Source organism: Gobius niger, assembly GCF_951799975.1.
Source record: "Gobius niger genome assembly, chromosome: 11".
In the NCBI taxonomy this organism is placed as follows: Eukaryota; Metazoa; Chordata; class Actinopteri; order Gobiiformes; family Gobiidae; genus Gobius; species Gobius niger.
In genome coordinates, this window is record NC_136862.1 from 18,831,105 (window position 1) to 18,858,315 (window position 27,211).

Consider the following 27,211-nt stretch of genomic DNA (forward strand, 5'->3'; position numbering starts at 1 on the left):
CCTTTAAGAAACTAATGTGTGGATTATACAATAGGCTATATTGTCATTATTGAAAAAGAAAATGTCCTCATAGTGTGCTGCCTGTCCAGTGAAAATGGGAACCGAAGATGGATCAAATATACATTCATAATAGAATAAATCAAACCAGACAAATATGACAGCGCTAGTGCCTTTTATTCGGGGGGTTATGAACATAAAAAGCAAGAGTGCCATCAATACTTTTGTTTCTGACGCATCTTTGTCAATCAACATGTTGTCTCTAAAAAATAAACCAAACAGAGCATTAAATAAACACGTAGAAAAGGGTTGGTGTGTGGGAGAGTTGAAAGCATCGTGCGAACGGCATCACAATCAGTCATCCTCATCAAAGTCCTTCCTGTCCTGGGGCGGTTTAGGACCCCCTGCTGGTTTGGCCATGATGATCTGGAGTAAGGACAAAGGATATTTTACAACTTTTCTCAACATTCACTGTGTAAAGCGCAAGAATTGAGACGGACAGGTCAAATGGAAGGGATAATGTACTTGATGACTGTGGTTTGCTGCCGTTACCTTGTAAAAGGAGGTTATGTAATTACAGATATCTCCATCTTTTTAAGGTGATGCCTTAAATGTCATTGTACAATGTGTACAATGACGTGTAAATGTCATTGTACTATGTGTACAATGACATTTAAATGTCATTGAACTATGTGTACAATGCACTCCCTACACATGTTAAAAGTAATTTATACATCTCTATTTAAAATAGAGATTTAATAATAGAATGACTATTTGTAATATTCCTGAACAGTTTGGATGCGTCGTCTTCTGGCTGTAAGGAAAACGGTTATATTCCATGCATCATGCAATCACACCATATTAGCTCTTTGAGTTTTAGTTTTTTTCAGTGAAAAGCAAAGACAAAAAACCCGTGGAGTATTATGAGCATTTCAAATTCACACTGCAAGTGCAACACATTTCAAAATTCATTTCACACCAGTGTTAGTGATGACAGGCAAGAATAATGTCATATCCGGTGAGCAAGACTAGCCGGTGATGAGTTATTTAAACCACAAGCCGTTCAATAACCTACTGAAAGAAGGCATGTATTCGCCCTCTAGTGGTGAGTATCAAATTTATCAGGCTCTTCATCCCAGTCATCTTTGTCCCAGTGGCCTCTTTGCTTGGGAATTTTGGGTCCCCCTGCAGCCTTAGCCATGATGATCTGACAGTACAGTATACACACAAGCTGAAATTAACTATCTGAAGGTAAAGTAAGATCAACCATTCAGCAGTAGTTTGAAACATCTGATTGTCCTCATTTCACAATAAGGGCAATTTCTGTAAACGCCACAAGAGTTGGGGTTTATTAAAAGTCAAGATGTTGACAATAAAATATGCACAAACCTGGTCAACCCTTAGTACTGTGATTGCTGCATTTGTGGCCAGCTTGATCCCCCAATATTTTACCAGGAACGGCTCCATGATTCCAGCTTCAACCATGTCTTTCACTGAGGGACCCTCTCCCTTAAATTAGAAAGAACAACATATTGAAAACCAGAGCACCATCACCTGGATCTAAATAGTAAAAACATGTTCTCATACCTCAATGTCAAAGCCCATGTTCTTGTTTCCCTCGTGATGTGCAGAGTACAGTTTAGATATCAGCTCACTTGCTTTCACACCAGAATTTTCAGCCTGAGCACGTGGCAATGCCTCAAAGGCTTCAGCAAACTTTTGAATGGCATACTGCTCCAAGCCGGGGCAAGACTGCAGTAGAGATTCACATTATACATATTTATCTTTAAACCATAGTGTTTAGGCATCCAACTGTAACAAGCAATTTTAATTACCACTCCATATGATGCGATTTCCTTTGCCAATTCAATTTCAGTGGCTCCTGCACCTGGTAACAGCCGCTTGTCCTATAAAACAAAATACCACAATTACTGAAAGACTTTCTCCTTGATGTCTATTCTTTTAGGGTGTTTTGTTCATAATAACGTGTATAAAACGCTGCAAGTTCTTCATATGAATGATAAAGTCGACTTACTCGGACCAAAACCTTGAAGGTGTTGACTCCATCATCCACAGCTCTCTCAATGTCATCCATGAGGTTTTCAGTGGAGCCTCTGATCACTACAGTTGAAATGGCACCATCTTCCTTTTCTGTGACACAAAGGGCGATGAATAAAATTATAAATATATTTATTTTTACTTAAATGACATTAAAATTAGGGAATGTACAATGTTTTACCATGTTTGAAGGCTACCACCTGGGTGTCTCCCACCTCTGTAAGGTACACATTGTCACAGTGACCCATCTCATCGGGTGTTGGTGCCGTCTATCAAACAAACTATACATTATTCAAAAGTCTTTACACCCATGATAAATGGACTATGCTTTGAAATAAACATATCAGTTACCATTTTGGGCAGAGCCACAGCGCCAACCGTCTTGCAGAGTCTCCTTAGGTCCCATTTGGAGTTCAGCCTAAACAAGATAATGTGTAAATGAATACACTTTGTTTCATATTATATTACTCCACAACATTAAAATGGTAAGCACTGGTCTCACCTAACAACCATGAGTTTGTACTTGTTGGCATAGTGCAGTGCCATATCAGCCACTTTTCCTCCCGTTACCACCACATTGGCTCCAGACTCTTTAATGGCCTTGACTTGAGCCTCCATCATGTCCTCTTCCCCCCGACTAAAGTCCATGAGTTCCTTTGCATTGTTGATCAGTACAGTCCCCTGTTTGGGAAAAGCATTTATTAACACTCTAGCAAAGACATTTATAGTTGTGCATAAAATGACAAAAGTACCATCCCATACCTTGGTTTCTGTGACCGTGCAGTCAAATGGACAAGAGAAAACAGCAATCTTTGCATCTTTAACTGATGTGACGTCGCCTTCTGCTTCTTTCTTGAACACCATGCCATGCAGCATTGAGGATGAAGTCACTCCACATCCCTGAAATCAAACACTGCTTTTAACGGCAAACACAGAAAATGTAAATATCCGTATAAAAGCTATCCTAGTGTAGTATACTTACTAAGATTTTGCAAACTCTAACGTTATCCACATTAAAATTGCCAGATTCAGGGAAAATAGAAACTGTAAAAAGATTTTGAAGAAAAGGGCAAAAACATAAATTATTATTCTAAAACACACATTAGACATGAACATATCCATTACTGTATCACCAGATTAGGAAAGATTCTTTTAAACATAATTTAACTGGTAACGCACCACAGGCTTGAGCGATGAGGTTAGCCAGGAAGTCTTCATTGCCATACTGTTTGCTCATGACTGCAGGACGAATAAGAGAAGTGACCTCTTTAACGTCATGGAGGTTTTTTGCAGAAGAACAAACGCAGTCGGGCAGAATCTCCAGAGCCTTCTTGCAGGCCTTTTCATAACCCTCAATCACCTAAACAACATTACTGTGTATTAGGTGTGGGACAGTCATACTGATGCAAATCTTTTTTACTATATCACACTGTACCTCAGACACAGACAGGCCCATCCTGAGCAGTTCCTCAGCCAATTCCAGTAGAGTCCCAGCAAAAACCAGGACAAAGTTGGTTCCATCGCCCACCTCCTGCTCTTGCATGTGAGAGGCCATCACAATCATCTTTGCTGCGGGGTGTTGCACCTGCACGAGAGAAAGCGTTTCTCATCAATAACAAACTGCACTTAAATGTTCAACTGCAAAATCTTCAGTCTTACTTCAAGCTCTCTGAGAATTGTTGCGGCGTCATTGGTGACAAACAGCTTCTCCAAGTGATTAATGACCATTTTGTTCATGCCTAAATAAAATTAAAATTGACTTGCAGTCCAAATTCTGAAATGAAGAATTTACACACAAACTATTGCTTACCATTTGGCCCATAGGCTGTTCTAGTGGTCTGGGACAGCTCCTTACAAGCTCTGATATTACGAAAAACAGCTTCCTCAAGTCCAGAGTAGTGCTGCAAATACATATTACAGAATTATTGCATGGTTTTGCATCCAAAAAAGTATTGACCAAAAATAAATGAAGGATAACAATTAATAATGCAACTTTGGGTGCCTATATAAACTCTAAAGAAGACTATTTCTTCACCATCGTCATTAATATACAACACCTTAACTGTTAATTCGCTGGAAAGCCAAGCGCAAAGACACAACAATTCTAACTGTGCATTACAAAAATGAAACTTTGGGTCAAACAGGAATCCAACCACTTTTATTTAGGACATAAAATGGTATCGCATTGCTTGCCTTGCACAGACACATAGGTCTGACACAGCATCCTAACTTTGTCCACCAGCGATAAGGGCGTGCCTACATCGTGTAGCAAACATTTCTTTCAGTTTTAGGCAAATAGTGACATTTTCGTTATTTATTACAAACAAAAGGAAACAATAATGTGGATAATAAATCCGCGTCTATGTTAAAGCCAGCCTGTGTCATGCAGGTCGGGCCCTGCTTTCTTCTAGAACTCTCCCACATGACAGTAAGGGGAAGGCAGCTAGCATGCTAACTCAAATATAGCATACTTATGAATACAAAACACTGCAAACACGGCGCGTTACTCTCACCTTAGCGCCATCTTTCAACATTTGGGCAAAACCCGGGGCTTTCGGTACGTGAAGAGCCATTGTGTGATGTTTAGCTGCCCCGTTATCCTGGAGAAGATAGCCGCGGCGTGGCTTCAGCAATGGGTACAAAGCCGGAGAGACGGAGGAGGAGCGCCGTCAGTCCGAGCGAAACTCTGCTACGGGAGTCAAGAAGGGACAAAAGAGCGAATACATTTGTTTTACTCAAAAGTAACACCAGGGGGCGCTCTCGACCATATAATAGAGTGACGGCAGTTTGCTTGTTTCAGACATGTTTCTTTTATTTTTTTTACTAAAATGTAAAAAAAAAGTGTGAAAGGAGTGCATATATCCTATCTGACTATGAAACAAAAATGTGTGGTTATTATAAGTCATATAAAAAAAAAAATAAGACGAGTTCAGAAAACATACATTTTATTGCATTGGATACCTTTTCACAGCAACATTTCTTATCCCATATGTTGGGACGCAAAACACACAAACACACATAATCTTTAATTAATTGCTTATAAAATCTCCCTCATCTCATAATGCAGTCTGGTATATGACAAATTGTAAATGCCATTACAAATGTTTTAAAGCAGAGTAAAATATACAAAATTGAATCCCAGTCGCAATTGTTGCATATAAACCTACCACAGTAAATGGAAAATATTTTGCTTTTTGACAACTTAGCATATCAAGCTAATATGGAAAACATTCACTAGTAACATTATTGAACAAACATGAAGTGGCAGTATTAGTAGTGTACATATTTGGTGTCGTGCAGTGTTATGTTAGGTAAAATAGAAAAATATAGTGAAATACAAATAAAAAAGGTACAAAAAGGGTTAGTATTTTTAAATGGAAGACATTTGGTTGTAGCAGCTAAAAGGTTCAGACACCACAAAAATATGTCAAATTGGTTGCAAACGTTGAGGCCATTTGAACCATATTTCTCAAACCTGAAATGTGTAAACATAATATAAATGAATAAAGACTGGCTGAAAATAGCTAAAGCAGAACAAAATGTCCTAATGCTCTTTCCAACTTCTAGCACTACAGTAACATAAACTCCACAGTAACAGATACTAAGGTCCTGTTTTACAAACACATGTTCATTAATTGGGTTTATGAATAGTGTTCGCCGCCGTCTGTGCCCAGCCTCCCAAAGTGTTTGAGACATTCGCTGCTCGACGTGTGAGATTTGAGCGACACAGTTTACCGCTGGGATCCAGCTTTCTCATCATAGCTCCGCCACCACGCTCCCTTGAACCCGGTCTGAAAAGGAGAAATTTAACCATTGCTTTAAACTATTATTTAAAAAATATGTACATATACATAAAGCATATTTCTCGACAGAGTGTGAGCGAAACTGAGAGGAAGGTGGATTGAAAAGTGCAAGTTATTCATTGGTCATGATGGGTCAGTGGCTGCCTTAAACACGCATTAGTCAGATTCCATGCATCACAGTACATTTCAGGCAAATATCTCATGCACTGTCATGTTACATGCTCTTATTCTAGGTTTCTTTGGAATAACATTGCTTATAAATTACCTTCTACCAGTTAATCCATTATAGAATAGCGGAACCGCCTGTTTTAAAGGAAACATTCTTGAGGTTAGAATGTACAAATTGAGCAGTGACAGCAAGCACAACAGAGGTGCTTTTATAATACTAATACTTTTAATATACAGTAATATGTCAAAATTTCAAATTCAAACAGGAAATGAGGACAGGCCATCAGTCAATGGCATATTTGTCATATCATGTGGCCTCTTTCCTGTACACCCCTGACTCCCCCTTCACCAAATACCAGAAACAGACCCAGTTTCAAACCAAGGCGGGAAGAATGTGGGGAAGGGGGGGCAGTCCCTGGGCCCAAAGTGTGCGGAACAGCACTGGGACTATTTGCCTGGACCACTGGGGAAGATTAAAGCCATGTGCTTGCCTTTACAACACAGGGCATGTGAGAACATAAGCGTGTACCATCCCACACAAAAATGATTTCTACTTCCAAACACAGCTGCATAAAGATGCAGTGACACTTACTTGTCATCTCTGCCAATGAACTCATCAAAGGCTTTGGACAGATGTTTTAGTCTCCTCAGTCCAGTGGAGACAGACTCGAGATCTTTGTCAAATTTACTGTTGAAGAAGAAACAGTTTGACAAACTTAACACCAACAGCAATAAGACCTTTTTCTGCATTATCAGAACAGTTTGAATGTCTCCATGAAATCTTACATCCTCTGGTTCTGTGTATTGGGAGATGCGAATGGACTGCGTAGGGCGGCCATGCGGACCAGCTGTCTCCTGCCGCCTCCAGTTTTCACACCATGAACACTTGCTTCTGGAGTCTTTCGTGCTCGGGACCCAGGAGTACGTCCTGGGGTAGCGGCTCTTGGGGTACGTCTGGGGGTTGTGGCTCTGCGTGGGGTACGTTTGGGGGTGAGAGAGGTTGAAGTGCCCGGTTCTTCATCTTCACAGATCCGACCTGGAGTTGCTACCAAACAATCCTCACGAGAAAACTCTCTTGTTCTCTGGAATTTCTGTAGGTCATAAGATTAATGTGTCATTCTGGCACACATTATTTAATTTTATCCTGACACAGTGTCATATTTTTAAATGTCAGATTGCTATGCTACATTTAGTACATTGTGTTAAACACAGAAGATTTGTTGTTTCGTTTTGGATTAGTCAAAAACACTCAGTTTACTGCTGATTCCCTGAGTTGTTGATATTCGTGATTTCTGTACATCAGAATAGTTCAGAATCAGAATAGATTTATTGCCATTGTTTGTAAACAGGTTCACAAACTAGGATGTTTTTCACGGTGAAGACGTGCAACATTAAAACATATAACACAGAGTTTAGATAAAAGCTATGCAAATATGAATTGATCATTTTGTTGGTGTGTTGAAGCATTACTGTGAAGCAGATTAAAAACTCTTGTTACCTGATAGACTTCAGTGATGGAGTTTCGTGCACTCCTGGAAAGCTTTTGAATCTTACTGGGTTTTGCGTCCTGCTGTAAGTTTTCCCACGTGGGATTCTCTGGAAGAGAACTGGCCTGAACTGTCCGCAATGGGAGGCGTTTTCTCAGAGACATCCTCAAGCTGTTAAGGGAGGATGAGGACCGCTGCTTTCGGAAACGGTCTGGAGCATCAGGGCTCTCTGCGTCAGATTCATCCAGGACTGTGTGTGCCCGCCAGACACCCACCATCGCTTTGCCCACACTGTCCATTATAAAGACTTCTGAACACAGAATGAGAAGGACCACAACAGAGCATCACTATTTGAACATAGAAATGTAAGTGTCCACCAAGCAACAACACAACTCAAGCCGAGTCATCTACGGAGACACAAAGATGTGAATAAAGAAGAAACAATGGGCCCAGCTGGAGCCAGACAACAGCAGTGATCTATTGTCCCAGATTTATCTTCACCACACCCTCAGTTACTTAAAGAGACCCAACTAATTATATAAAGATGTCATCATGTAACTTAAAATAAATATTAAGTGTCCACTATACTACATTTGCTCTTAAGTAAGGTGGGAGGTGTAAACAATGGAACAGCAACAGACAAGTACTTAGTGAAAATGCTTGGTTTGTATATATTATAACTCCGTTTAAAATGCATTCTATAATACACTTTTAATTGAGTCGCTACCTATTAAAACAGTTGAAATACTGACGAGTTATAGATATCATGAAAGTGCACACACACACCACGTCCGTGGCTTACATTACTTAACAACTTTTGTTAAAAACAATCATTAGCGTTTACTGACACAGAGGGTTAGACGCTTGTGAACTACGCAAACGAGCGACCAGCCTATTCCATGCAATCAAACTCAGTCACCTTTATCAAATCACGGCGAAAAAGCAGCCTCCTCTGTTGATTCTCTTCGGTTTGAATTTGGCGGTGACTGAAGTCTCTGCAGAATAGACAACACGCCACGCCCTGCGCGCTCAGCTCATGACGTCACCGCGTAAACCGTGCTTTTGGACATGCGCTAAACGCATGGCTGAACCATTGGGCTGAACGCAGCAGGATCATGGCTGTTTGTTTGATGTCTATAAGGGAAAAAATATATAATGAGAATGCAAGTGAAAAGGGAATGTTGAGGGACAAGATTACCCGCTATAAACACATTTTTTGTGCTAATTTCCTATTTATTATTTTTGTCTGCTAAGTGCAAACTGTCCAGTAGGGGGTGCTGGTGTTACAGCACCCTCAGCACCATAGGTTCCCATAGCCCTGCTGGTATTAAGATGGAAAGAGGTAAGTTTTGAGAAATTCTGTACACCCAGTTCCAAAACAATGAAAAGAACACAACTCATTGGAAACAGTTATTTATATAAATAATGTTAAGTGTAGTCTGACTGCCAGACTTACAGTGGGAGGAAAATGTACTGTATATGAACACTTTTTGGAATTTCTCACATTTTTGCCTAAATTGGTCACAACATGTGGTCTGATCTTCATCAAAAGCATAAGAATGCATAAACAGTGTCTGCTTAAACTAATACCACCCAAATAATTACATCACCATATTACATCATATTTTTAATGGCCATAATGTAAACATTCACAGGGCAGGGAGGAAAAAGTAAGTGAACCCATGAATCTCGCTGAACTGCAACAGTTTTGTAAAGAGGAATGGTCCAAGAGTCATCCTTATCGTTGTGAGCGTCTAATTTGCAACTACAGGAAAGCAGTGACTGCTACAGCAGTTATTGCTGTGCTTGGTTTGCGAAAGAGCACTTGGATGCTCCACTGCACTACTGCAAAATATTCTGTGGACTGATTAACCCAAAAATTAATTATTTGGGCGGAGCACACAACATCATGTGTGAAAGAAAAATGGAACAGCACACCAACATCAAAACCCTATCCCCACTGTGAAGTATGGTGCAGGGAGAGTCATGGCGTGAGGCTGTTATGTTGCCTCAGAGCCTGGACAACATTGTCTGACCGAGCCAGACTGATGATGATGATGATGACGCTTTATTGAACTCACAGATTGAGAAATTCATTCGATGAGAGAGCATCAGGCAGCTGCACCCATTCAGTGCGCACCACTCTTTTCTTCGAAAATTACAGTGAAGTTAAAGCAAGTCTTGAACACATACATTCACATTAAACACATTACACAGATTTTTGGATGATACACAGTATGTGCGGAAAGCACGGTGGAAATTTTCTTCGGTACAAAAGGGAGGGGGTGGTGGGGGACACTTCGTGTTGTGCAGTATGAGGCTTCTCCGCAGAAAAACCTTGAAGTGTTTATGTCCGTGTATCAGCCCGGTGTGGTGTGGGATGTAGACATTGGCTCAGCTGCTCTCCTGTGTTCCATGAAGGGTTTAAGTAAATCAATGTGCTTTTTCACTTGTCTTAAACATTATTCAGACATCCGCAGCAGGAAGTGTGGCCTTCTCAGTCCATCCAAAGTTCTGCAAAGCAAGACCTCTCGAGACATTTCCCCTAACTTTGCCAAGATGTAATCCATCTTCCGCAATCCTTCCTCATAACAAGAAGAAAGGTGCTTAATCAGTTCCTCACTTTTCGATCGTCCATGTTAAGAGATACATGGGGATACAGTCTGGAATTGTGCGATTTGAATCTCGCTGACTTTGCTGAAGCCAAGACGAGCCAATCATACACGGGAGGCAGGAGTTAACAGTGCATCATCTTCCGCACTAGGATTTCCCACCCGTGTTCCTCCAGGCCGTAACCAAAACACTAAAGATGGCGGCCGCAACACAACGATCTTTTTTCAGTGCCCTTTCTTCTGTTATAAATAAGCTGGACTTGTCCTTAAAGTCACAGCAAGAAGCTGCACTCCACTTACGTGCAGACTTACTCGACTGCACGTGTGGACTACAAACAATCATGGTGGAGGACGTAATGGCAAAGCGTTCTCTCTCGTTCAAACTGCGATCCTTAGCCCCACCTTGAGTGTCGATTTGGAAATTGCGTCCTATTACCACAATTCCAGACCGTCTTTGTGTGTCTTTATGTATTTATAAATACATAAATAAAATCAGTCTGGCTTTATGCCAGGCTATGGACAACTTGCTATCATCAATGGAAAAATGAATTCACAAGTTTATCATGATATTTTGCAGAAAAACCTGAGACATTCACAACAGCGTGGAATACGTAAGTGATCCACGATCAGGATGAATCTTGAACCCTTGACAAAAACTGGCAGTTCAGCGAGATTCTAGGGTTCACTTACTTTTTCCAACCCTGTCCTGTGAATGTTTACATGTTACGACCATTAAAAATATGATAACATGTAATTGTTTGGGTGGTATTAGTTTAAGCAGACACTATTTATTAATTCATATGATTTTGATGAAGATCAGACCACATTTTATGACCAATTTAGGCAGAAATGTGAGAAATTCCAAAGCGTTCACATACATTCCTCCCACTGTAATTATTAATGAGTTATACAGACTCTATAGATAATGGATCTATTATATTAACAGATAGACATGAAGGCTGGTATACCAGGCTATTAAAGTGACCAGGAGACGTCAGTGTTTTACAGTGGGTTTGGGCAGAGACATAGGGCTTAGGTGAGAACATTTCGATGAGTCCTTGACCTTTGGCACGGCTTTAACAAGAGTAATTTCTTCAGGAAAAGTAAATGTATAACACAATTTTAACAAGCTTTTATTGTTTTGTTGAGTCAAATGTCCAATGCAGTTGTGGGAAATGTAATTACAATTTGACACAGAGCCAAAACCTTTATGACACTCAAAACCTGTATTGATAAGATTTTAAAAAGTACACAGTGTAGAAAAGACATAATGTTATTGTTTTCATTTGTTCTTTTAATTGTCATAAAATACATAAAAAAACGTCTGTCAAGTCAGGCAAAGATAATTATGAAAAAGTAACTATATTGGTTGCCTAAAGATGCTCTAGTACAAATAAATGTCACAAATGTTTGCCATAGTATAGACACAAAGTTTAAGGGTAAATATAACATACTGAATTTCAGAAACAAATAGAAACTTTGAAAGCTTCCATCATTTTAGGAGCATCCAGTCAGATTTGGCATAAGTTACTTGCAGCACTGACAGAACAGAAGAACACAATAGTTAGAAAAATAGAAAAGAATAGATTTTAATCTGTTTGCTATGTGTGTTTGTACCTTTACGATTTTCCTCCATCGTGATGCAACAGCAAGAATTGTAGTGAGACACACCACCACAATCCCAGCAACCATTGGCCACAGCGGGAACTTCATAGTCTTGTCTAAAAGGAAAACAGAATATCCATCTAATACCATCTTGAAATATTCATCAGTTTATGAGGTGTGTACTATTTTATGAGGGACCTAAACATTAACATTAAAACATGGTTAAAATCAAATCAAGTCGATTTTCTAAGATTTAGTTAAACACAAGAGCTAACCTGTGACATCGACTGTGAACACGTTGGTTTGGGTCCCATACATAGGCGAAACTACTGTACATCTGTAAGTGCCTTCATGCAGGCTCCTCTGGACTTTATTCGTGGACAGTCTGCTGGTGAGGCCATCGTTGGTCAAAATAAATTCACCGGCTTTCAGGTCCATCTCGGTCCCGTTGAGGGTCCAACTCACTGACGACACGGGAGGATGGGCGTCTATGTCACACCATAAGACCATTGTCGCCTCTTCTTCCACAGTGATTACCTCTGCGTCCGTCAAAGAAGGGGGGTCTAGAAAACAACAACAAATGCTCATCTGCAGAGGTGGCTCGTACTCAATTGGATTTAGTGCTTGAATCACTTTTTGAAGTAATTATATTTCTAAAAGTATAGTTTTGCCACACACTTGTGATTACAGTTAGAAGTATCAACGCTTTTAATTACTCCTCGTCAATGGCAAAAGCTTTTGTTGACACATGCAAAAACTTTATCATCAATTTCTGGTACCTTATTTGCATTTGTTTTACCCGTTTTAATATTTTTATTTATGATATTTTAAGAATTGGCTTTTGTATGTTGTCATTACTTAAACACAAATCTGTATTTTACACTCAAAGAACTACTCCGTGGGAACTATTCTTACCAAATACTTTTTAACTATGGTGACTCCTTTCTACATGTGTAAAATCATTTAAAATAAACATTTCTACTCTGCCATAAATGTTCTACTATTGATAGTGACAGAGCTAATATTTATTTGGCTAAAAATTAAAGTTTTTACAAACAACATTAATGGTACAGCTCAAGAAAGAATGAATATAATGGTAAAAGAATCCTAAAATTATCAAACAGGCCTCAAAAAAGGACATTCATTTAAATTAATGAGTGTATCAGTAAATGTATCTTACAAAGACAATTTCTAGCAGCATAATAGTGACAGAAAACCAACAGCCGTTAAATTTGTTACTCACATGTGACATTGAGCACGACGGAGACGCTGTCCGAGGCGTTGCTCTTCAGGCGACAGGTGAAAGTGGCGTCTTTGTCAGCGAGGATCACCGGGGAAATGCACACTCTGCTTGGGCCCTTTTTATTTCCTTCTTTCAGAGAAACCACAGCATCGTTTCTCAGCCAAACCAGTTCACTGTCAGCTTCAGAGGCCGCATCGTGTGTGCAGGTCAGAGAGACCATTTTCTCAAGCTCCGTTTGAATGAATCCATCCAAACCGGCAAGTGGAGAGGACTCAATGGAGACACCTATTTGCAAAAAAAAATCATTTATTTTTATTATTTGCACTTTTTTTTTTTTTTAGTTCAATTGTAGCTGTTGTGACGTGCTTTAGAAATTAAATTTGATTGACTGGCCAGTAGACTTCTTTTTAACAGGACAGCAGGACATGAAAATAAAGAGCGGGGAGAAACTTTCAGCAAATTGTCAAAGGGGAACTCTTGTACCCAATGCCCAGGCTATTGTAGAGCACATTTTAAAAGTTTTTAAAGTAATTTTCTTTGTTCACGTCTAAGTCTAAAAATACCTCATCGCTAAATCGCTATTTTTCTGCCAAGCAAATACAATTGAGATTAGATTTGCCACTTATGGTTTAACATCTCTCTCTCTGGCTTAGAGCAACAATGTTTGAGAGAAGAAAGACAGATGGATTGCGAAACTAATGAAACAGTCACATTCATTTCAGAATTTGTTTGTGGAGGTGTAAGTTACAGAGTTAGCAGGTTTTATAAATGTGCTGTTTTACTAAGGATATTGTGCTTAGAGCCTATACAAAATAACGCCACGGCACTCAAATTGGAATTTTGATTTAATTGCAATCAATTAAGCGGCTCTATTTAGCAGTGAATTATTACTGCCCTTTTCATTTAGTGAAATAACAATATTAAATACATTTGTATTTACCTGCTGTCTGTGTTGCACAAAAGAGAAGACAATTCAGAAGCGCAATGATCCACATCAACTTCATTTTGTATCAAGTAACGCTGGAAAAACAAAGAATATAATGATAAGTACACATGATTTTAACATAACTTAAGCCAATGTAAAAGCAAACAAAGACACACAACAAAACGCTCGTACTTTTGACGCTCAGCTGTCCCTCAGATCTTACGAAGATGGTAGGACTAAGGAAGACAAAGCTCCAGCCCTTGTTTTATGGTCCACGTCAAAGAAAAGGTGATTTTATAGCGTTTCGTCACTGTCTTTCTGTCTCATTTCTGAAAGGGCGTGTTCCTCCGTTGTTTGGCAACTAATTTTGCAAACAAAGTTTAAGCTTTGACTTTGTAAGTTGTATCTGTTAAAAAAAAAAACACAAAACAAATTATGGGACACTGATAAGAGGCTGATCTTTGATGTTATGTTTTAATATTCATGAACCCAGCCGTCAATGCCTTTGGGCACGACGTTTCTAAAAAAAAGATTATTTAAAGTACTAACCAACCATGGAGAGACCAGAGACCAGTCCAGATCCAGAGAAAGCATGTTCTCCTCAGATAAAGTGTAAACTAGGGAGTGAACCCACAACCTTTTTTCTGAGAATCAAGGCCCTTGTGTAGTTGTAATGTCGACCACTAGAGAGGGACATAGCTCAAGTTGTTAAGAGGTTTGAGTGATTTTGAGACCAAAATAAGTTATGATTAGTTTACCTAATGTATTACGTTCGGTTTATTGTGATACACAAATTACTTGCACCACATCAACACATTAACATCTTTTGTTTTGCTTATGGATATGAAGGGGTTCAAGTGAGTTCAACAGCGTTAATGTAGCTTTGATTGTCTAAAGATTCATAGGAGAGTGACATTAGAATTGGATAAGATTAAACTGCTCTTAATGTATTCACAACTGATAACAGAGTAACCTTTAGCCTGCATTGTGCCTAGTCAAGATCACATGACTTTATCCATTTAAACAAACAAATCAAAATAGCTTTAAGACTGCATGTACTAGTAACTCTGATACATAAAGTATATCAGCCATCTTGAATGATTTCGTGATAAATGCAGTGACTGAATCACAGCAGCCGAGTGACTTATTAACATAGTGATGGCTTTAAAGCCAAGGTGAATAAACGCTTAAGTGTTATGAAGCTGAAACAGTAAAAATGAACACATGTTTGTTTTGCGTAAGGTCTTCATAAAGAGGGCAACCAAAGGGATAAAGTCAGGGAGCGAAGTACAAGAGGCTGCAGATAAGATCACACCAATGTCCAAGTGATCAAGTGAATTTACTTAAAACCAGTCACTGTGGAAACATGGTATGCATTTATTATGCATTTATTGCACAGTGCAACAGTAGTATCATCTTCTTTGTTGTACATTTTACAACTGATTCAGTTATGAAATCTGTCTGTACTCTAAAGAAGGCTCAACTAATTTCAAACATTTTCTAAATTAAATTAATATTTTTCCTTTTGGTACTAATTACTTTACTAGTTTAGATGAGTTTCAGTGGTCGTCCTCTTTTTACATCACTTTGAATCCCCCAAAAACAACAACAAACAGACAAACAGACAAACAAACAAAGTAACAGAAAACAACAACAACACAGCTACAGAAAGTGCACAGCAAAATTAATCACATGAAAAAGAAGAACGGATTAAAACATTATTAAAGCAAAATGTTGATATTGTGGTGTGATGGAATTTGTGTACGATTTGCAAAGAGGCATTCCTCATCAGATTAACCTAATAAGATCAATCAAAACACGCCTTCACTGCAGTCTCTATTGTATCCATATGTACTTTCAAGTCTACCCAGCTTTAGATCACCAGTGTTTTTTTATTTTATCATTTAAATATATACTATCAGCTTGACCTCTTGTCCATAAAACAAGTTTGTTTATCCGGCTCACCATTCATTCTCTCTCCCGCTCCCCCCTCCCTTCTTACTTTGTCCTTTGGCTTGCGTTTCCTTCTCGCTCCGAGTCCTCTGGGGATTTTGAATGGAGAAGCGGGGCTCACGGGATTTTGCAGGGCCCTTGCAGGGTGCGAGACCTGTTGCCGGGGTCGACAGAGGAGAAGAAGAAGCAGAGGAGGAACATAATGCAGTCAGCAATAAACTGTTTTGTTGTGCAAGGGTCCGGCGTTGGATCCCACTGGCCTACAGAGACGAGCTGTACCATGTCCTGCGCCTCACGGGTCCACTGGTGAGTAGGGGAAAGTTGAAATGTTACTGCTGGTTAAGGAAGTACACCCAGTCCTGCACTATATTCAATATCTAACATCTTAGAAACATTAACTGAATTCTTTAGCTGGCAATATGGTGTCCACAATGTTGTAAAAGCAGGAAAATGTATCAGTCTAAGTTAAAATCAATGCTTTTTTTTACATAGGTATAGAGAGATGAAGAATGTTGATTTAATGAGTGATAAATGTTCATAATCCAATTGCAAACCAATAACAGTGTGTGCCTGCGGGATTCAAACTGCTGATGCTCCCATCCCAAGACAACCAGCTCTCACCATCTGTCGCCTGTTGATGAAACAAGCAGGAATTCTGTAAAGACTGTCAAAAGTATTACAGTAAAATGTATATTAGAGTATGGGAATCATTAGAGTTTCCTAATTTGAACTTCATTCATAAAGACTTAATTGAGAGATATAATTGCAATACTCTAGAGATTCAATTCACCCTAATTGTATAACCTAAAGTAATGTTTTCTTAGTGCAGGGCAGTGCTTGTCCTAAGTGCTTTGCTTTGTGTCTTACAGCTGCTGTCTCGAATCCTTTACTTTCTTCTGCCATTTGTTAACACCATATTCTGTGGTCACATTAGCAATGCAGCTCTGGCAGGATACGCACTCTTCTCAGCGGTAGATATTCCTTTAAAATGTATTCAAAATAAATACTTATAATTGGGTCAGGGGGCCACATGCAAATAAATGCTCCAAAAGCAGATTTTTTCATCAGTTTTAGTATTGATATTGTTTCATCTTAGTATTTTTCATTTCAGACAGTCAATGTCACCACCGTAGCTACAGGCTACGGTCTCGCTATAGCCTGCGACACCCTCATATCTCAGGTAAGTAAATAAGGACACACAGTACCTCACCAGGCACAGGTCTTACCACAGTTTGATTTGTGCAGACCTTTGGGAGCAAAAACATGAAGCGAGTTGGAGTCATCCTCCAGAGGAGCTCAGTGATTTTGCTGCTGTTCTGTCTGCCCTGTTGGAGCATTCTCATCAACTCCTATCATTTACTCATTGCCATGGGCCAAGAGGAGGAGGTGGCCAGGTAAAATATGACTTGAAAAATCTCATCATCAACATCAGAGACAGTTTATCACATGGTGGACTTTACTTTAAACACAACATTTTGGGTAGAGTGGCTAAAATATTTATTCAAGTAGGGGTAACTTTACTTTGAAATAATTTTGCTGGGAGGCCGCAATTGGTGTTTTTACATGCATCTAGCCTTAACATGCACAAAAAAGAAGACATTTGTGACCAGAATAATTACTCAAGTAAGAGTAAATACAGTAAATGCTACTTGAGTACTATGAGTAGAACTCAGTCCTCATTGAGTACTGAATAAATGTGTGTAAAAGTCTGAATTATGATTCAGTAGTGATGTATGAGAAATAAAACATGAAATAATGTAAAAAAAAAGGATCATCATTTTATAACCTGATCTCCTCCTTTCTTAACAGAATAGCGCAGCTCTATGCCATGGCCTTTTTACCAGCTGTTCCAGTAAGTATTACCAACATCACTACATTTGCTGTTAAATACAACGCGTGGTAGAGTGTAAGTTGTTTATATTCTCAACAGTAGGTGGCACTGACGCATTGAAAGTAGCATTGCACCATAGACTGGCAGCACAGTCCTGTTCTTTTACACACACAAAATATCACTTAATCAATTTACAATTTCTAATTAAAAATAATAATAATAATAATAATAATAATAATGCATTGGTTTTATATAGTGCTTTTCTGGACACTCAAAGATTGCACATTGCATAATTCATTCACTCCATACTTGGTGGAGGTAAGCTACAACTGTAGCCACAGCTGCCCTGAGGTAGACTGACAGAAGTGAGGCTAAAAGTCTGCGCCATCGGCCCCTCCGACCACCACCACTCACTCACTACATTCACCCAGGCTTCCTGGTGTTTTCGAAACGGGCTCCCATCAAAGTACTGACCAGGCCCTTCCTGCTTAGCTTCTGAGATCTGACGGGATCGGGCAGAGCAAAGGCGGTATGGCCAATTATAATTATATATATATGACTATAGTTTTAAATGGTACTGATTTGCTACTGAAAAGTACACTTATAATTATAGTACTACATAGCCGTAGTAGCATAGTTAAGACTGTGGTTCTGTGAACATGGAATTAATCTGTTAAAATGTGTGATTTCCCACAAGGCCCTGTTTCTGCATCAACTGCAAGGAGCCTACCTACAGAACCAAGTAAGGCTGATACTACAATACAGGAAATATAAAAAAGGTTTTATAGACAGAGCTGTTGATCACACTGACCTCACTCTGTGTCCATCAGGGGATCATTCTGCCTCAGATGTACACAGCTGCTGTAGCGAACATTTTTAACTTGGGCTTCAACTATGTCCTAATCTTCAGGCTCGACTTGGGAGTCATGTAAGTTTTTCAATGGTTTATGGGTGAAAAAAGATGTACTTATTAAAATACTTTTAGAACTTGAATTGTGCAAACCTGACGAGCGGAAACTGTGTAAATCGCAGCTTAACAGAAGTAGTATTGTGGGGAGGAAATTATGCTAAGATTTGCACAGCACTGCTCGCTAACAAAAATAATAAACATGAAAGAAGTCTTTGACCCTGATGCAGCTGGACAAATGCCTCCTTCTCTGATGTTGAGGCCTACTCTGAGTCCCTCTACCATCTGTCACACTGATATACAAAGCACAGGTCTACTAACATTCAGCTCAGTCTGCAAATGACGCTTTTGTACAAAATTGTACGTGTGTCATCATTATACGAACAGCAGTGAGGAGCGGGATGTTCTAGCAATTTAGAGCGTAACAATAGCATTGTGTAATAGGTGAAACTAGTCCTAAGTTGAGTCCAGACTGGAATGTATCTCCCCTTTGATCTCTTGTCATCTTCTCATTATCCCGTCTAATAAAGCTGCAATGAAGTCAATGTAATTTCCTATAATTTCAAAATATCCTTTAATAATTGTTCTGTGTTTACAGTGGATCTGCCATTGCCAGTGCTCTTTCCCAGGTCACCATTTGCCTGCTGTTATTTGGCTACATCCGATGGAGAAAACTGCATGAGAAGACCTGGGGAGGTGAGGCCAGACCCATGAGTCAGATTCTCCTGTGGCCTTTACTGCGGTTTACTACGGCTGAATGAGTTTGCACATTCTCCCCCCCAAAAATAAAAAATAAATAGTGTGATTGGGATTAGATTTGGAAATTATGTTTTAAGATTTAGAAGCCCCACTGTATGAGATTGTTTTGTGATTTGCTAACATGTAATTGCAGGTTTTAGAATATACTAATGACTAGTGACCACTAACATTGCAGTTTTGATTAGATTGTGCTTCAGACCTGCATTTCATTCCCTCATCTACTTTGGTAAATATTCTTTCAGGCTGGTCCACTGAGTGTCTGCAGGAATGGGGCTCTTACATGAAACTGGCCATTCCCAGTGCTTTCATGATCTGCTTTGAATGGTGGATCTGGGAGATTGGTGGTTTTATGGCTGGTATGTATGCAATGATATACCAATACAAGTAGTAAAATATTATGGCCCATATAACACCACACGGTGCTTCCAAAAACTATTCTCAGGTATCCTTGGTGAGGTGGATCTTGCAGCACAGCACATCATGTTGGAGGTTGGGGCCTTAACATACATGGTAAAAAGGATGTAAAGACCAAGTAACATCACAGTAAGAACATTTAAAATAAGTAACTCTGAAACATGTGGTCCTACAGTTCCCTCTCGGCGTTCACGCAGCTGCCTGTGTACGAGTTGGAAACGCTCTTGGGGCCGGAGATACATCCCGAGCGATCGTGACCTGCAAAGTGGCCCTAGTGCTGTCAGGTATTTGCGCAATATTCACACTTAAAAAGACTCATATATCAACTGTTCACGCAAATTATTATTAGTGCCTGATACAATAATACATTTTCAGTCTTTAATATATTGATAAACAAGCAAAAATGTGGACAAAATTATAATGTTAGGTTTATAATATAATGATAATGATGTTCTCTTGAGCATTGAGCAAATACACACATAACAAGTAAATCACTTTTTTTTTTCTTGATTGTTGGTCTATGTACAATAACTGTAATTGAAATGATGTACAGTCCAATAAAAAACAATTGGCAACAAAAAGATGCACAGCAAAGTATCACACCTCTGCGATCGGAAACATCTATGATCAGAACACTGACTTGAGCAACAGTAGCTCCCCCGCTGGAATAGACAGCATGCGTTCTTTCTGACATTCACTAACTGTGGCCCCCATGAGAGCTGCAGTTTGGAAGCTGCTCCGACCCAGGGACTGAGCTTTTACAATTTCAAAATCAAATGCACTCAAATCACTACACCTGATCACGTCCGTGCTACAAAAAAAACATCAGCTTTGACAACAAATTGTTCACGTTCCTCCCGTGAAATACACATACCCAACCCACTAACTGCCGCCATGTATGAAATGATGTTCCCTTTACCTGCCAGTGGCCATAATTCTTAATCCTCTGAAGCTGTCGCAAGGATCCCTCCGGTTCTGCCATTGTTCATTTTTAATTAAAACTAGTGTCAGTGCCTTGACATTGTGGCCATGTTGTATCATACAATCCTTACTGGCATTCCTGATCATCAAAATGTCGCCACAAGCATAGGCAAGCTTGAATGGTCAAGACTGCCACAAAAAAGCTGAGAGTTCATGTCTGTGGGTTCTGTACTGAGGGTAAATATAGTAGGCACAAAGTCTTCTGTCTATCTAGGACTTTTAGGAACAACACTAACTGTATTGTTTGAAACAGATCTTCAACAATGACTTCAATATCTAATGTTACACTAATTGTTTCCAGGAGCTCTTGCGGTTCTGCAGGGTGTTGTTCTGGCAGGATGCAAGTCTTCTGCCGGCTTCATATTCACTTCAGACGAGTGAGACTTGCACCAACACAGGATTGTATCTGCCCTTAAGCTTTCTCTTCATGCTCTCATTTTGACTGCCTACAGGAACATTGTGGACATTGTCTCAAACAGCCTCACAGTCTACGTTTTTGTACAGTTCTTCGATGCACTTCTGGTCTGTTGCCACACTATAAACGCATGCTTCTGTCTTTAATTTGCACTAAACATCTCTCTGATCACAAGATGGGATGCCCTGACTGTTTTTGTTTCTTAAAATTCCTTGTATTTTCAGTGTGTCTGCTCAGGCATCCTCATTGGAGCTGGGATGCAGAAAATTGCAGCTGTGTCCAACTTGGTGGGTTACTACTTCATCGGTCTGCCTGTGGGAGCTGCACTCATGTTTTATGCCGAGCTAAGGATTTTAGGTAATGCAACACATTCATGTTTTTCTTTAAATGTTTTATGGCTATGTGATACTGATGTGGGGAAAAGGGCAATCAAAATCTGGACTCAAGTAAAAGTAGTATTATGTCAAACATAATCTCTCCAAATATCACGCAGGCAGGACATTTCTTTCCAAATGACACAAGGGGATCAAACTGCCAATCATCCACTTACATTTCTCTCTACTAAGCTTATGCTGTAGCTATCATGCAACAAAATTATTGTTTTAAGTAAAAAAAAATATCAAAATTGTTACACAGCAGAGTTGAAATAGAATATACCAACAAATTAAATTAATAATATATGTAAATTTTATATTGGTAATCCTGTGGTTTATAAGTATCTGATTCTTACATTAGTTTAGCAGTTCAAATGTCCTTTTCTTCACAGTGTGTCGAGTCTTGATTTTCAAACATAAATCATAAATGTAATTGCAATATTTTTGTGCAGCACAAGTCATTACATTATTTTAGTTATCTCCTATTTTGAGAGGTGGAGACGAAGTATGGTTATGGTTACAAGTTCCACCATCTAAAATAAGTTGATGGCAGAATTTGGTGGGGACTGTATACATTTGAAAATATGGTGTTTTATGTTTCAGTAAAAGTCAGAAGCTGCCTAAATCCATTTGTAGTAATTTAGCTCTCAAACCTGCTGGATTCTGAAAGCTAACATTGCCTTAATATAGCTTCCTGCAGTCGACCATTTACCCCCGCCAGAGAAAAGCACTTTGCTGTCCACTACTGAGTATTGAGTGAGTCACAAATGTTTGCAACAAATGGGGAACACATTTTAAAATCTGACCTTGAAGCTTGTCATTTATCCATTATTACTCAAAAGACTGAGGGAAAACGTTGGATAGTATTCATTTTTGGTGTAATCCTGGGTTATAATATGCTGAGATATTTGAGAACATTGATATACTGAAATGTGGGTAATGGCAATAAAATGACTTGTGTTTAAATCTTTGGTCAATCTCAACCATTGGCAAAGTTATTCTTCATTCACAAATCTACAGCCAATCGTGTGGCATTAACCGTAAACCTGTCAATAAAAAATAAGAAAAGAAGCATAACAACCACATTACCACTGGGTGTCTGTTGTAGGTCTATGGCTGGGCCTCTTTGGATGTGTTTTGCTTGAAGTGGGATTCTTCCTCGTTCTGATCTTCAGACTTGACTGGAAGAAGGTGACACAGAAGGTAAACCCCAAATCTTAGACATCCTTCTTGTTCAAGTACTTGAGAGAAGTCCTTTTACTTGAACTCAAATCATGTAACTCTAGGCCCGTCGCCGAGCGGGAAAGAAAGTGCTGGTGACAAGTAATCGACCCATGAGCACAATGCTGACAGAGGCAACAGTACCTGATCTGAGCGAAGAACCAACGGTAAGAAAATAACGTATGGGCGCTTCACGCAGTGGTACCCAAAGTACAGCCCGGGGGTCAAATGCAGCTTCTCGTTGAATTGGGACACACCGCTAGATGGTAGTTTTTACTGCAATTTTTCTAGACAATTACAGCCTCAAAAGGTATTTTTTCTGTGAGTCTGAGCTGCATTAATCTGTCCAAGTCTAAATTAAAGCAGAACTAAGTAACTCATGCCCCTGGAGGCCATAGGCGCCACTGCAGGTGTAATTTTTTTTCCTCATTAATTGTCCGTGAGTAAAAACTACAATGACAGAAAAGACAAAGGGAGAGAGGGATATTGTGCCACAACTCAATGACACAATGGAGATCATTTTTGTCACTCAAACTTGGCTGTAAGCATTGCTTAAGTGGCGCTAGCCCACAGTTAGCGCTGCCCGTTAGCCTGCTTCTTCTTCGTGCTTCCATTAGTGTGTATTGGGTCTCTGGGTCGGAGCAGGGAAAGTTGCAAGAGTGGTTTTCAGGCCAGAGACACCAGAGGGAGATGAAAGACCCCACAATCATTCCATTAACACTTGTATTACCCCCAGAGGGTCTATGAAAAGGATTTATTAAACAAGTTGCATAGTTCTGCTTTAAGGTGTGGGACATTTCTTTAATGACCAGTGATCTGTGGCCTTTAACGGCGTATGAATATCAATATTTAGGCTCTCGATGAAAAAAGTTTGGACACCCCTGCTTTACAGGGTGATGTCCCCAGTGATGTCTCATTTAAATGCAATTCCTCGGTTGGCCTCATGAGGTCAGTCATTTTACAATTAGTGCAGGAACATGGGACAAATGTAATACTTAAGGTCCTCTGGAGGTGTCAGGAATTGAATACAACTAGTAGCAGCATTAAAAGTACTCGGGTGTAAATAAACAGTAGGAATATTAAAGGCTATCGCACATATCCAAATTGAAGGAGCCACAATATATTACAAAATTATTGAAGACTATTGAGGTGGTCATGATGTTCCAAATTTTGGCCATGTTTTCATCCTGATTTCACTTTTTCAAGTGAAATTTGAATACAATGTAATGAAATATCTTTAGTTGAAATTATTGAGTAAAATATCATATTACAATATTCAAGACAGTTATACATTCTTCCGCCAATTTCTTTTTACGATATAGCAATGAATGAATAATGCACAAAATGAGAAAAACTACTTTTAAGCATCTGGAAAAGCACTATTTAAGTCTACTGAACATTATGATTATATTTTTACGGTTATAACAGTAAGTGGGTATAATTATTGACATATTGAGGACAATCATTGGCAGTGGAACATAAGCTCTTCATTTGAGTTTAGTTGCTAGCCAAATGTGGGATCTATAAACCTCATCACTGGTTAAATTGGTGCTTTGATGATGACGTACAACACAGTGTCCCATATCTCTGTTTACCAAGGTTTATATTTAGCAGCACATGTAGATGCAGGTGGGCTCTGAATGCAGGAGCCTGCAGGAGCCAGCTGGATAGAGCAGTTTAAACACTCAAAGAGCAGGCACTGGATGAGGCGAATGAGCAGGTGCCAAAACTACAGATTTTTCAGTAAAGACATATGGCCATTAGGATGAACAAATAAATCAACTATAGATAGGAGTCAAAAGTCAAGATGATCAAAATATGTATATTTTAAAGATTCAATAGAAAGAGTCTTTTGAAATGAAAACACTGAATTCATGTTTTGCGCCAATATGAAGTCATGTTGTCCAAGCCTGCAAAAGAAAAGGATGCATCGGGAATTGCATCTGGTTCAAAATGCCGATCACCACTTACTGGGAGCAGGTTGTTTCCCCATCATGATCCCATGTGGAAAAATAAAAAGTTAAATCCATACAGTAACAAGATCACATATTAGATTCCACCAAAACAGGCACAACAGGTTATCAAATGCACATGACAATTTGACAGTGGGCTGAAATATAAAGATCATCGTTAATCTTTACTACTGGTTGCCTTTTTTTCAAACACAGGGTGAGGGTGCGACGAAAAGTGACGACTACTGTCCCGTCAACACTCTGGAACGAGCGCCAAAACCAGTTACTGACGCCAATGGTTCAACGGACAACAAAATCCACAGTGACTCTAAAACTGAAGCTGCACTCCCAGTCTCTCAGCTGATCCTCCGGCGGGGATTGACGTTTCTGATTTTAATACTCATTCTGTTGATAGGCGTTGCTGTCTATATATCATTCCCACCCCCAAACCTTGCTATGCACTCAAAAGCCAACTTTACACTGAACTGGGACAACTGGACCACTCCTGCACCCATGGCCGTTGTCACTCCCTCGTAATGCTTTGCTGCTGGGGCATTTTTATTTCCACACACGACGCTGTAAGCCTTGCTCTGTTAAGTAAACCAAGCGACACTACTGCGGCAGCTGTAGAGTGCACGGCTGAACAAGTCCGACACAAAGCGGTATCAAAATGGGTTCCCAAGGAGAGGAGCGAGACTGCCAGAATCAAAGCGTTTTCTACAAAGATGATGTTGTAACAGCACAGTGAGAGGCGCTCAGCTGGGAATAGAAGAAACATTTACAAATCCTTCGCCACAGGGGCATGTGGGCAACAGGCAGCAGATGTCTCCATACAGATAGGTTTCCAAACTGATTCATGCTCGTACTGCCCTTACATTACATTCGATTTGTTTACTTTTCTATTTGCGACTGTAAATACTTCATGTTTGTGTAAATATGTGATAAATAAAAACATACAGAAATGGAACCTTTATTTTGAATGGGTTTTGTGTGGGTTGGTAAAGAACGTTCATCCACTGATCTAAAGGTCTTGTGTCCTTGGGAGAAGGGATAGCCCAGGGATGTGTGTAGTGAGTAATCGGTGGTGGTTGGACGGGGACATGGCGCAGAATATTACTATTATTGTGCCTTAAAAGCATGGTGGACAAACATAGTTTTACAATTATTTCCTGTGTATGCAAAGTTATCTGCAGAAGCAATATTGTAAGCTTCGGAATCGACAAGTTGGGATATAAAAAAATGCAAGCCTCAAACAGATGACAATACGTAGTCATTGGTCCACAGATGGACAATTAAACAAAGAGAGCAGCGCCAGGACCATGGGGCGAGTGTGAATGAGCCAAGCAGGCAGCAGGTCTTTGATCATTGGGACACAGAGGTCTAGAAGGATGCTGGCAGACTGTAGAAAAATGATTTTTAGCTGGAAAAACAGCCAAACGTAACAGTGAGATGGGAATGCAGTGCTATGGGGTGGTAGAGTCCATGTGAACACTTGTTGAGTAATGAGACCTAGACCGACGATAGTTTCTAAGTCCTTGAGAACAGTTTGTGCATCAGAGAGGCGAAAGAGGAAATGTAAGTTGGATTTGTATCTTTTAGCTCAGAAAAGGTCAATAACTGCCAGGCCACGGAAGAATTGTTTTTTTGAGCGGTGACATTGGTGACGAATATCTCTAAACAATCCCCTCTAATGTCTCGCAGCGTGTTTCTGATTGCAGTCTACGGAGGTAAGATAGACTCTGTGAGGAGCCGGGATCACTCTGTCTGCTGATGAACTCAGAGCAGTGACGTAACCACAAGTGAATCAGGCCTGATTTAAATGTTGAATAATGATAAATTAAGCTCTCTCTCTTAATGCCATATTAAGTGACGTAGGCGACCATAGAATGCCAATCATATGAATAAATGAATCCTCCAATCTGTTCGCACTTGTGTCATGTCAGAGGGTGGTGCCATGCCAGAAAACATAAACATCTCTTTCAATAACAAATTTGCCTTGATAGAAGGCTACCATACAATAGACAGATCAGTAAGGCAAAAAGAAGCAAAAACCATCAATGCACAAAGCATTCCACTAAGTAAAAGGGATACATTTTTAATTGAAAATGTGATCCCTTATTTGCTTCATATTTATTGGCACATTACCAATGGTTGAGGTCAAATGAGAAAGAGAATGAGAGTGACAGAGAGCATAGACAGAGAAAGAGAGGGAGGGAGGGTGGTGTGGGGGAGAGGGGCAGAGCGAGGAGCAGGTGGTGGTTGATTTGCTCAGTTGGACATGTTCTCATGCTTCCAGCCTTTGCACTGTGAGCGTAGACCTTTCATTATCATCAAATTTGGCAACACAGATCAAAGCAGAGAAGATAAATGAAAAAAAAAAAAATGCAGTTTTTCTGTGTTTGATGATGAAAGCACACGTCACTGGACTATTTTTAGCATTAATCATGCTATTTGTGTCCGTGGCATCCACTGAATCATAATGTTTGGCCTGAATGTTTCAATAAAT

The 27,211-nt window shown here is 39.6% G+C and overlaps 4 protein-coding genes across 5 annotated transcripts; 1 reads left to right on the plus strand and 3 right to left on the minus strand.

The window, feature by feature from the left end:
- Positions 1-155: 155 nt before the first annotated feature.
- Positions 156-4,744, minus strand: cct8 (chaperonin containing TCP1, subunit 8 (theta)). The gene is made up of 15 exons (XM_079566982.1): positions 4,569-4,744; positions 3,866-3,956; positions 3,715-3,794; positions 3,491-3,640; positions 3,235-3,415; positions 3,038-3,099; positions 2,818-2,955; positions 2,558-2,736; positions 2,407-2,473; positions 2,237-2,324; positions 2,033-2,148; positions 1,833-1,904; positions 1,585-1,749; positions 1,387-1,506; positions 156-423 (listed from the first exon to the last, which is right to left on the minus strand). The coding sequence occupies exons 1-15, from the start codon at positions 4,626-4,628 to the stop codon at positions 352-354; spliced, it is 1,641 nt and encodes a 546-aa protein (XP_079423108.1). The 5' UTR covers positions 4,629-4,744; the 3' UTR covers positions 156-351.
- A 378-nt stretch (positions 4,745-5,122) lies between these two features.
- On the minus strand, positions 5,123-8,534 carry pimreg (PICALM interacting mitotic regulator). Of its 2 annotated transcripts, XM_079566993.1 has the most exons (6): positions 8,433-8,534; positions 7,525-7,823; positions 6,813-7,117; positions 6,619-6,714; positions 6,124-6,161; positions 5,781-5,846 (listed from the first exon to the last, which is right to left on the minus strand). In XM_079566993.1, the coding sequence occupies exons 2-5, from the start codon at positions 7,810-7,812 to the stop codon at positions 6,134-6,136; spliced, it is 717 nt and encodes a 238-aa protein (XP_079423119.1). In that variant the 5' UTR covers positions 7,813-7,823; positions 8,433-8,534; the 3' UTR covers positions 5,781-5,846; positions 6,124-6,133. The 2 variants fall into 2 exon arrangements, with proteins under 2 accessions (XP_079423118.1, XP_079423119.1); XM_079566992.1 differs by lacking the exon at positions 6,124-6,161 and having other exon boundaries at positions 5,123-5,846.
- A 3,060-nt stretch (positions 8,535-11,594) lies between these two features.
- Positions 11,595-16,017, minus strand: tmigd1 (transmembrane and immunoglobulin domain containing 1). Its single transcript, XM_079566994.1, has 6 exons — positions 15,901-16,017; positions 13,914-13,993; positions 12,974-13,258; positions 12,006-12,293; positions 11,743-11,846; positions 11,595-11,664 (listed from the first exon to the last, which is right to left on the minus strand). The coding sequence occupies exons 2-6, from the start codon at positions 13,975-13,977 to the stop codon at positions 11,653-11,655; spliced, it is 753 nt and encodes a 250-aa protein (XP_079423120.1). The 5' UTR covers positions 13,978-13,993; positions 15,901-16,017; the 3' UTR covers positions 11,595-11,652.
- Positions 15,907-25,652, plus strand: slc47a1 (solute carrier family 47 member 1). The gene is made up of 17 exons (XM_079566979.1): positions 15,907-16,157; positions 16,721-16,822; positions 16,963-17,031; positions 17,097-17,245; positions 17,661-17,703; positions 18,380-18,424; positions 18,513-18,610; positions 19,188-19,285; positions 19,591-19,704; positions 19,791-19,858; positions 19,938-20,046; positions 21,045-21,120; positions 21,196-21,265; positions 21,383-21,515; positions 22,641-22,735; positions 22,819-22,920; positions 24,922-25,652. Exons 1-17 carry the CDS (start codon positions 15,954-15,956, stop codon positions 25,240-25,242), a joined length of 1,896 nt encoding a protein of 631 aa, XP_079423105.1. The 5' UTR covers positions 15,907-15,953; the 3' UTR covers positions 25,243-25,652.
- The last annotated feature ends 1,559 nt before the right edge of the window (positions 25,653-27,211 follow it).

Coding starts and splice junctions, on each gene's coding strand:
- cct8 (XM_079566982.1), bottom strand. CDS start 4,628: ATGGCTCTTCACGTACCGAAAGCCCCGGGTTTTGCCCAAATGTTGAAA. Junction 2,956..3,037: donor TTAGAGTTTGCAAAATCTTA/GTAAGTATACTA, acceptor GTTTGATTTCAG/GGATGTGGAGTGACTTCATC. Junction 2,325..2,406: donor CTGTGGCTCTGCCCAAAATG/GTAACTGATATG, acceptor TTTGTTTGATAG/ACGGCACCAACACCCGATGA.
- pimreg (XM_079566992.1), bottom strand. CDS start 7,812: ATGGACAGTGTGGGCAAAGCGATGGTGGGTGTCTGGCGGGCACACACA. Junction 7,118..7,524: donor CCATCACTGAAGTCTATCAG/GTAACAAGAGTT, acceptor TATGACCTACAG/AAATTCCAGAGAACAAGAGA. Junction 5,847..6,618: donor TTCATTGGCAGAGATGACAA/GTAAGTGTCACT, acceptor TCTCCTTTTCAG/ACCGGGTTCAAGGGAGCGTG.
- tmigd1 (XM_079566994.1), bottom strand. CDS start 13,977: ATGAAGTTGATGTGGATCATTGCGCTTCTGAATTGTCTTCTCTTTTGT. Junction 12,294..12,973: donor CGTCGTGCTCAATGTCACAT/GTGAGTAACAAA, acceptor GTTGTTTTCTAG/ACCCCCCTTCTTTGACGGAC. Junction 11,847..12,005: donor GTTCACAGTCGATGTCACAG/GTTAGCTCTTGT, acceptor TTTTCCTTTTAG/ACAAGACTATGAAGTTCCCG.
- slc47a1 (XM_079566979.1), top strand. CDS start 15,954: ATGGAGAAGCGGGGCTCACGGGATTTTGCAGGGCCCTTGCAGGGTGCG. Junction 16,158..16,720: donor TGCGCCTCACGGGTCCACTG/GTGAGTAGGGGA, acceptor TGTGTCTTACAG/CTGCTGTCTCGAATCCTTTA. Junction 21,516..22,640: donor TGCCGAGCTAAGGATTTTAG/GTAATGCAACAC, acceptor TGTCTGTTGTAG/GTCTATGGCTGGGCCTCTTT.